The following is a 10,721-nucleotide window of genomic DNA, read 5'->3' as shown; positions in this document are numbered from 1 at the left end:
GCTTACATTTCCTCTGGTCTTACATATCACTGTTAAGATTGGATTGTTTAAAACATAGGTACTCGGTATTTTCCATTTAATAGACCTAACTGTAAGATCACTTTCTGATGAGCAGGGGTTAAGTAAGCAGGCATGAAGAGACAGCAGCTCATTTCTTGTGAGTCTGGAAATGAGCTATGGTTTAGTGCAAGGTGTCCCTGCCCATGGCAGGGGGTTGGAACTAGATGATCTGAAGGTCTTTTTCAACCCAAACCAGTCTATGATTCCTGGACATAGTACGTGTGTAATTGCTCCTGTGTTTTTGCTAATAAAGTAGGGAATATTGCTGCTAATTCGGGTTTGACTGTATTTGACATGTACTGAAGTATCTTATTAGAAAGATCACTACATTGTGAAAAAGACTCCAGACAAAGAGGTGCTGTTCACCCATTGATATTTCCAATGTAGTTTTACATTTGTAGGAAAAATATAGTAGCATGATACTGGAGATACTCAACTTTGACTAATGTTTATCTGGCAAACAATAAGCAGAAAACACTATAAAGGCTAAATTTGTGTTCAACAGGAAGACCACTAGCTATGCAGTAAGAGTGTAACGTTAACGTGCTTTCCAGAACCAGTTTTTTTTTCCCCACTAAAACCCATTTTGACTGTATCATGCAAGTATAATGCTAATTAGACCATTACAATAGTATTAAACTTCGTATGTTTCCAGCAAAAAAAGTCAGTATCAACCTTTTGTGCAATCTGAGTGTTCTGTTATCGCTGTTCTCTTATGATTAATTTTAACTTGTTCTTGCAGCCTCAGTATAGACAAAATGTCCTTGGAGAAGCTGCTCGTAATGCTGTTCAAAAGGTTTGGAGTAAGGATAGGCTTCTAAACCAGAGCTGTATGTCAAAAATGACTTAAGGTTTTTTTGAGAACCATTTTAAATTTCAAATGGGATGCATGCCATTCTGAAAACCAGTCCCTGATGGAGCTGAACATGAATGCTTAACAGCAAGTCATTCCAAAAATCCAGTGGGTTACTTTGTAAAGGGGCTGGAAATACAAAACTCCTGTCCTTGAGATCTGTGTGAAACTTCTATGTGCGTCTTGGAATACTCTGTATATGCTGCACCCGTGCTGGGCAACACTTGTTATGTGGGTTTTCTTCATGGAAATGTTATACAGGATTGTCTTTTATATAAAAAAAATGTTGCAAATTTATACTTATGGGTATTTTTACTGAAACTCCACATAAATTTTGTATTTATGATGATCTTGTAGTTTTCATTTTCTCAGTGTGTAGATGGGTTATCTGTGTAGTTAACGAAAGATTATACTGATCTTGAAATTAATAATAGACATTGTGACTTGTGAAGATTTCTTAAACTCTAAACCAAACCTGTGCATTAATGAATTGCTTCCTTCTTACACAAGTGGAAAAAAATGCTTGTAGGAAGCATGCCTAGATGGAAGGCTTCTCTGGGCTAAGCAGAGTGCTCTCGAAATGCAGCTGGGGCTCAAGTGCAGGCTGCTGGGCAAAACAGTGTAACTCTGAACCCTCGAGGGCTTCACCTCTATGTTAGGTTAGTTGGTTTTTCCCTCCCTGAGAAATCCACTAACTGCAAATTGTGTGCTAATTCTCCCTGGGATTTGGAGGGCAGTAGCATCAAATCAGCAGGACATCTCTCCTGATATGTCCAGAAAACAGCATACAGATTTAAATGGCACATCTGGTTGTAGTTCGCAGCAAGCAGTCATTGCTAAAGAAATGGGATTTAGGAGGAGGAAGTGACTACCAGAAAATACCAGTGCAAGGTATTTGGATGATGTGAACAGCTATCAGATCCAGTACACAGATGCATTCTCTTTAGGTGAGTATCCTGAATGGCTGTGAAGAGAACTGCTGCATGGGTTGGGTGATTTGCCATTCACTTTAGTTTTCCTCTTTTCCATCTCTTTGATTTCCTGTTGTAAAATTGAAGGGGGAATGGTAGCAAATGAAGCCCTTGTTTAATTGAATAATTCTTGGTCTCTCATGATGTGAGAATACAAAATTTTCCCCTGGGATACAGGCAGGTGGAATACTACAGGCAGTGGTAACTCCCAGCTCTGGCAATGGAAGACCAGTCCCTGGTGTGCCTCCTTCTAGGAGGTGACCACACATTACGCATCAGAAACTGTGGCTGTTCTGCAAGCCTTTTGGCTGCAATATGGTAGTGGGAAGGAAATGGATCCCCTCCTTTTCCCTTTGTGAGGATTACCTACACACACATGCACACAGAAAGCTGGGCTGTGAAGGGCTGCCTGGGAGGAAGCAGTGGATGTCCCTTGGGATGCTTTTGCAGCTCTTCCCAGAATCCGCCTGGGTTTTCTCCAATTCTTATCTTTCCACTCTGAACCCATCATGCACCAGTGGTTGTTCATTTGTAAGCTCACTTACCAGGGAACCAAGGCTGCTGTTTTTTCCCTACAGGGAATAGCAAGTGGTGTGTTTTACTTTAATGAAGGCCGTGGTGACTGCTTCTTTTAACTAGGCATCTTCGTTTCTTTCCCAGTAGAAAAACCCTTTAAAAACTGTGTGTGCTTTACTTTCACTTCATCTTCCTGGAGCAGAAAGGAAAGCTCCATATTTAAACACACAGGGAACAAATGGGGATTTAGTAATCAAATATTTTCATTTAAATTTCCATTTTAATAGGGAAAGGCCATTTTTCTTGGCTCATTAGAATTTCCCAGAGCCTGCCAGTACTTTAGACTTTTACATGTTAATCTGAATTCCAGTGGGGTGCAAGTGCTGAACCCAAGCAGCGCTGATGGTCTTGGCACAGGCTGTGTCAGTGGCTCATGTGCTTGCAGAGGACGCAGAAACAACAGTGGTCATTCAAAGTGTTTGATCATCAGTCCCACGCCAAGGACACGGAAAGATCATGCTTGGTAAGGGCACTCTTTATGTGTGGTTATTGCTGTGTAGTTGAGGTGTTGAGAACCTCTTTGTAGATCTCCTCTGGATTGTTTTCATTGTACTCAAAAAGTCATCCAGACACACACCCCCCCCCAGGAGAACTGGTCCTCTGCTCGATGCTCCAGTCTCCATCTACCCCAGACTTCTGAACTCCCTTAACCAGGCCTCTTTAGGGCTACCTGCTCACTGTGCTGAATGGGAAAGAAACTGTCCTCGTCCCTACAACAGGTCCATCGTTTTTCACTCTGTCTCATGATGAAGTTGTTATTTCCAGGCTGGAAATAAAAAAAGCCAGAAGAATTTTCTGTTGATTCTTCTGACTGACTTGAAGGGGCCAAAGGAAATGGGTTCAGCTCTGACCGATGGCAGATACTCGCTGAAAACACTTCACAATCTGTAGACAGGTATTTTCTGACTTTATTTGAGAAGTTTACAAATGTTCATGGGGAACTTGGAAGTCAAAATAACCGTTTACTTAGGAAGTTACTTGATAAAACAGCTTTGCAGGGAAGTCTTGAGAAATAGGTAATCACTGGGACATCAAAATGTTTTAATCATGTACTGCAGTTAGCTTTTCCAGTTAATCTTTACTGCAGGTAACTGAAGTGAGAAAATCCCTGCCAGCTCATCCTTTACCTGGGGAGTGTTTTGCACACTGACAGGAGACCATTGATGATATCTCTGATCCCACAGTAGGATTTGGTCTATAAAGTGTGGTGCAGTGATCTCCCTCCCTAGTAAATAACATACTTAAGGAGAAGCATGTTGTGATATTTCTTAGAGAACTTTTTTGGCTTTTGATTGGAGTGCTTTCTAAGCCCAAAGTTGTATCTATTTAGTAGCCCTCTGTGTGATTTTTTTTTTTTTTTCCCTCTCGAATTTGCATTACCCATTTTGAACTTCAAAATGAACTAAAGTTCCCTTTGCAGAGCCTGGTTCAGCTGAGCTCCAGTTACATGTCTCTCTGTTAGTAATTCTCTGGTGACCTGCCAAAGGAACAAGTGAGAAGCAGTAGATATGGGAGAGGATATTAACGCTACCCTCATTGTTTTGGATTATTTTTTCCTCTGCCCTAATCACATCTGAATCTTTCAATTGAATCGCCCATTGACTTTAATCAGAGAGGTCTGCCATGACTGGCTGCTTGGGCAAACTCTTTGCTGTTAAGTCAGATGCTGTTCTTTTGCTTCAAGGTTAAAGTTCAGACAGCTGATGTCTCATTAAGCGGACAGAGGAAACATCTCACCCAGAGATTCATTAAAATGAGGAGCCAATTACTTGGAGGGAAGTGGTGTCAGAGCCGGTTGGTGTCAGATGTGCTGGGGAGACATTGGCTGCACTCTGCTGGGGATTACACACATAGGAGACCAAGCAGTCCTTAGTTCAGCAGCAGATTAAACTTCTTGTTTCACTTAGTTTTGCTTTCTTTGTGTTGATATTGGCACCTTCCACCGCACCCCAGCTCCTAAACTGCCCAGCAGTGTGAAGAGGGGGAAGAGTCTCCAGCTCTTTGTGGAGTCCTGGTGTCTGTAGAGCTTCCCAGGGCACATTGGCTGGGCTGCAGCAAGAAGTCAGTGACTCTGGTTGGGCTTTGGTGTGTGGTTGTCACATCTGAGGGGGATTTGCAAAGGGTGGCATGTGAGCAGCTTTGTGATAGGGAAGAGGAACTCTTAGCCCAAGTGGCAAGTAACAAACGGTAAAGTAAATCACTGATACCATGTGAATGTGGCAAATGAACATGTAAGAGGAGAGAAAGATCAAGGTGGAAAGTGTTTTGCAGACCTTAAACTCTTTTGTATGTGAACATGGACATGGTAAAAGCAGGAGGAGACCAGTGATGAAAGAGTATCCTTCACTTCAGCAATTTTTTGTGCAGCTTTCCAATATTTAAAAGCTTTTGACTTCATTAAGGCTGAATTCAGCATCACATATTAAAATGTTCTTCTACTGTGCAACACTTGGTCTCATGCTCTAGGATAAATACCTGTTTTTAGTACAGGCGATGCAAACTTTAAATAAATGAAAGCAGACGTGTCCCCAGTTTTGTGCTGGGAGCACAGAGAAATGTCAGTGTTAAGCCAGTCTGGGTTTAAATTGTGTCTGACACTGATGTGTGATAAATGCCTTGTGGTGTAACTGTATGTATATTCATATTAATTTGCAGTAATTCCTCCCATAGACATTCTAGAAAATGAACCCCTATACACCCTGTACAGCTTACTCTGAGGTGCCCTCACCTGGGAAAGCAGTTAGGCAGGGGGTTGGAACTGGATGAGCTTTAAAGTTCCTTCCAACCCAAACCAGTCTGGGATTCTCTGATCTCTTAGTGCCCTTGTTCCCTTTAAATTGTTCCTGAGACTGAGCTTACAGCTGGCACCATCCTTCCTGCCTCAGCCCCTGAGAGATCATTCCAAAGATAGTTGACAATCTCCTTTGAATTGTAAGCATTTTTCTGGCTCTTTGCAGAATTTTGTGTTCCTGGTTATTTATGAACAGCAAGAAGATGGCTGTGGCTTTCACAGCGGTGCGTGTATATTTAACTTGATGTTATCCAAGTTCTTCAGCCTTGATGAAGAACAAAAATACCAAGTCACTTAAAGCTCCAAATTACTGGAGGGAGTGAGGCATGACTATACCTATATTGAAGTGCATCTCTTGGTCTCGTTGCACAACAAATAATGAACAGTGAGCAAGATGCAGGCTCTCTGGTTTGCTTGCACCAGAGAGGGGTGTGCAGCGAGCACAGTGCTGGCTGTTTCACTCCTGTGCATGCTCCAAAGTCTGCAATTATACTCTGGGAGTTTGTTTCCTATTGAGGTATCGATGCCTGCCTTCTCCTGAAAATCTGGTTTTAATAAAATGGCTTTGTTAAGAATTGCAATGTACATAGCCAGAAAGCTGAGTTATGTACACACCATATACTTGTAAGTGTTCCCTGTCAGATAAATACCATATACTTGTTGCAAAGGATGTATATTTGTTAAAATTTAGATCAAGATTCAATCAAGAAATCTTAGCTGAGTCTGTTACACTTTGAGTGGCATCTCTTCAATAAGCTCTTTTATTTCCAGCTGGTGAGTGCATCTGATTTCATGGCACTTGAAGAACAACTGGAGCACTGTGGGTTGTGGAGGTGGAATTACCTCGAAATCAGGAGCCATTTGCCTGAGGATGTCTTAGATGCCTGAGCGCCTGGGTCCCTGCCACTTCACTCAGTATCCAGGATTTTAATGGTAATAACCAGAATCTTGTTTGTGTTAGGTGTTGTCCTAAATGACCAGGCTGGGACCTATATTTAGGAACCATCCAAATAAAGCTTTTGTTTTCAGGGCATAAATAGTATCTTTCTTGTTTCAGTCTCCTGGATATTTTGGATGATAAAGGCATACGTGAGAGACCATGCACTCCTGTTGTTGCAGGTTTAAGTCCTGCATACTACACCTATATATTTATTTTCTTGCTGGTTAATCTTCTTTTTGCCATGTTTTATTCCATTATGTTCTAGGTTGCCCTTGCCCACATGAAATAAAACACAGTGCTGAAGTCCAATATGACACAAGAAGTTGATGTATTTTTTTGGGGTAAGTCGAAGCCTGATAAGGTCCATTTATTAATGATTTACAGACTAAAATACACAGCTTAAAAGAGAGGGAAGCAGGACTAAACTAACCCTGGGAGATCTGCAAACATGTCTGGAAAGCTGGTTTGCATTGCTGATTTTGAGGAGTATGCTGCAAAATTCCTCCCCAAATCAGTGTATGATTATTACCGCTCCGGAGCGGATGATCAGGAAACACTAGCAGATAATGTAGCAGCATTTTCCAGGTAGGAGGATGATGATTTGAGGCTGGGGTGGGACGTAGAGGGTGTAAATTCTGCTTTATTAGTAGGTATGATGCAATATGAGATTTTTCTGTGCGAACAAAACTCCATTTTTCTGCAACTTCTTTCTTTTTGAGCAAAAAATACTCTCACAGAATTCATTTGCAGAACAATTGTCTCGTTTTCCACTCTTTCACCTAATATTTCCTGTCCAAAATCAGTCCCTAAACCCCATTAGCCTCTTTTTAACTTTACCTGCATTTTGTTTCACTTGTTAACATAAATACTCTGAAGGGTCCTTTGGCTCCAATATTTAATCAGCTAATAAAGCTGTGATTTCTACTTTTTGGGCTATAATGCAACGAAGGGATTCTTTTGGTGGAGTTGTACCTTTTGGGCCTTAGCCAGTTTTGCCTTTTCCTTGTTCTTCCTAAGCTGGATTAGTTACACAGCCTTCCCTGGTGAGTGCTTGTGCAGCACTGTGGGATCAGAGCCGCATAGCCTAGCAGGAAGAAGTTACGTATCTCAGCTCTGGAGTGAGACGTGAAAGTCAGGGCTTAGTCCTGGGGCCAAGCTGTGCTGGGGAGGGGGTCCAGCAAAAGCTCAGCACTTCACCAGGAAATACTGTAAATGGTGGGAATTATGATAAACTAGTTTTCACTTGGACTGAGCCCCTGAACCATTGTCAAAACCTGGACTCGGGTCAGCCTTTGCCTCAAGCACAAGGGCAACACAAAGTCAGTCAGCATTTGCTGTCAGATTCGGTGGAAAAGCATCGAAACGCATGTTGGTTCCCATCCCCTGAATCTCTGCTGCTGCTCATCCCCCAGAGCAGCAGCCCCAGCACTGCTGAGGAAAGAAGCTGGCTGGAGGCTGATGGCCTCAGCCCAGCTGAGCCCAGTTGGGCTGCTTCAAACCACGTTGGTTTCTCTTTCCTTCGGGTGCTGTGTTGGTGCAGACATTTAACACTCCTGCACTTGCTGTGCTAATCTCTAAAGGCTTTGTCTTTAATCCCCCTGAGTCTAATAAACCAAAACAAGATTTTTTCCAAGTTATCTTTAGTCTTTCTCCCTCCCCACTTGGCTTTTCTGCTGTAGGGCACCAATTCTACTTACTACTCCAGGTCTCTTTTCATAGGCTGTGAGCAATTCAGCTGGAAACACCCCACAACTTTAAGGCTGTAGGAACTCAGTGATCTACAGTTTCATCTACAGATCTAAGCTAAGTAAATCACAAAGGTCAGATCCCAGAAACCAGCCCAGAACCTTAATTTTAATGACATGTATAGAAAAGCTTTATAATGTCAGGAGAAGAAGAAAACTAATCTCCACTGTGACCACTTATTAGAGACCTCACAGCTCCATGCAGCAGCCCCTATCATGGACTGGAAATCCCTTTGTGCTTGGGGCTGCTCAGACACAAGCCAAAAGACTGCTCTGGCTTTGAGGAGGAAGTAGGAGCAGGAAGGGATATAGTAGTGCTCATCTAATCTTATTATTTTAGTTTAGTTTTTTAGTGCTTCCAGATGCTGCTATGATGTTACTTGTCCTCATAAAACCAAAATGAGGCGGTAAGGAAAGGCCACTCAATGGAAGTGCTCAGAAGCAATAAACTGTAAAAGTAGTGAAGTCTTTACTACTAACTGCTAGAGTTAATCCTGATTAAGCTGGATCTAAACTGCCCAGAGACAGGACACAACAAGCTGGGTATGTCCACTTGCTGTGTTGGTAATCAGAGCTAGATGTCCATGGTGAGATAAGAGCAGCTCTGCACTGAAGCTGTTTCCCACCACAAGGGTAAGTTCCTCCCATGATAAGACCACCTTGCATCAGGCTGGTCACATGTGGCATTCTGGCTCACCTCATCTGGCATCTTCTACCCTATTTTCAGTAGGAGTCTCCAGATTTAGGCATTCAAGACTGCAGGGCTTGCAGGCAGCCTGGAGCTGAAGGAGGTATCAAACAGCAGTGCATTGAAAAGCTGGAGACAGTATTAATTTGCCAGGTCCTGGTGTGGTTGAAAGGCCCTTGATGCTGGGTTCCTGCTCCTCAGCAGTGAAGGTAGGAAGGGGGTGGAAGCTGTATTTGTCTTTTCTCCCCCGCCCTTTGTATATTTGTCTTAAAGAAAACAAGATCTATTGTCCCCCCCCTTTGATCACTGCAGGGCCAGCACTTCTCTCCCTGTGATGATGGGTATTGCAGCTGAAGTCATCTGCTGGGGCTTGACAGCTTTACCAGTATGAAGTGGAAAGGATGCAGGGCTTCATGGACAAATGTGCTTTTTATCTTCCATAGCCAGAGTGAAATGATAGTAAAAGTGGTCAGAGTTTAAAAACAGCCCTTATGTAGCACTCAGAAATGCAAGTTAAATGATTCTCAACATTTCTAGTACCTTCCTGTACCCGTCTGTTTGCAAACTGAACTATTTCCATGAAGCACTTGTGTGCACTTGCTGCCTGCAGCCAGATGGACCTTCCTCTGCAAAGGTGACCCCCTATAACGAGAGGGTGAACCTCTTCGGAGGCACACGCAGTACTGGGCTCCATGGGCTCCATCTCGATAGCTACTTGTCCCCGCTGAGGAACAACACACAGTGGTGGGTTCCTGGTTTCTGAGCACATGGGATGCTGCCATTAACAGTTCATTAGAGTGTGATTGCAATGGCTTCCCAGCAGCACATCTAGAAAAGGTAGAAACCTGGTATAAAGTCTTCATGGTATTTTGGTTTATAAAGACCTATTTGACAGAAGCAACTTCTAAAATCTCTTGTTCTTTGATGCTGTTGGGAGAAGCATGGCCTAACTGTGAAGGATGCAGGGCTGCTGCTTGCTCTGACTTTCACACAGTCCTTCTGCATGTTACTGGTTTTCCTCCCTGTTTCTGAGCACAGCCTGTGGGTAAATATAAAGTAAGATGGACTTTACACTCCGAGCCACAAAGATCACAAAGTCAGATGACTCTGTGACAGAAACAAACACGTTCAGCTTCATGTCCCATTGATTCCTACTGCCAGAAGCCTAGTTGCAGCCTGATTAAAAACATTTGCAGTTTATTTAAGTACTTCTAAATATATGCATAAATATTTGTGTTTAAATGGAAAAGAAAGCACCGAAGTGATCAGAAACATGAATTGTTAGTCCATACCTTTGTGGTACAAGATGATTTGGGTGAACAAGACTGCTGGGATGGATTGTATTTGGGGGAAAATCAGTGCTGGGTTTGTCTATGAGCTCTCTCTCTTTTTGGCAACTGAATGGTTGTATTTATGGAGAAATAAATAGATTATTATTGACGACTAATGTAACAAATGAACGGTTGTGTCGATAGATGCTGCAATACCTCTGGAATGGCCTGTGCAATTTTTGGAGCAGTGGAATCCATTCTCATTAGATTATAAACAAACATCCTGGCCTTTGCCAGCACAGGAGCACAAAGCACTTTGGACGAGCTGTAATCAGACTCCAGCATTTGTGTCAGCTTCTATTTGTACTCCAAAAGGCCAGTGCTTAAGATGAGGTTAACACCAGGTAACTCTCCCCCAGGTTCCAGTTCTCCTGGGACTGAGGGAGGAGCTGAAGTTCACATATCAACACCGGTGTGCTCCTGCTAAGGCCAGATAATTGTCTTTTACTCACAGTTTTCAAATGATGTGGAGGCAGCGCTGGTGTAAGTGAGGCATTAAGGCCAGAAGAGATGATTTGGGATGTCAGAGCGCATGTTACTCCCTGCATTCACCTTGCATTTGCTCTGCATCCCAAAACACTGTGTGTCCTTCCAGCCCCATGCTGTCTGGCAGTTAAATTCACTCTCAAGTTGTCAAGGAAGCGAGGGGCTTGAACAGAGAATAGATTTTATGACAAGGTCAGGATGCCTTTAGCTTGATGGCATTGAAGGAATCAATCTGAAATCTCCCCTCAGCATGTTAATGCAGGGGGATGTCTGTGTGTGT

General features: G+C 42.9%; 1 protein-coding gene across 1 annotated transcript in view; it reads left to right on the top strand.

Moving 5' to 3' along the window:
* The first annotated feature begins 6,639 nt into the window (after window positions 1-6,639).
* The window catches only part of HAO1 (hydroxyacid oxidase (glycolate oxidase) 1), a 26,940-nt gene continuing 22,858 nt past the window's right edge, over window positions 6,640-10,721 (top strand). The window contains exon 1 of the mRNA XM_010015818.1: window positions 6,640-6,776. Coding sequence (XP_010014120.1) covers window positions 6,640-6,776 — 137 coding nt within the window. The remainder of the gene's footprint in view (window positions 6,777-10,721) is intronic.

The sequence above is a fragment of the Nestor notabilis genome, unplaced genomic scaffold (genome assembly GCF_000696875.1).
Source record: "Nestor notabilis isolate BGI_N333 unplaced genomic scaffold, ASM69687v1 scaffold1146, whole genome shotgun sequence".
NCBI classification, from domain to species: Eukaryota; Metazoa; Chordata; class Aves; order Psittaciformes; family Psittacidae; genus Nestor; species Nestor notabilis.
This window is presented reverse-complemented; position numbering and strand designations above follow the sequence as displayed.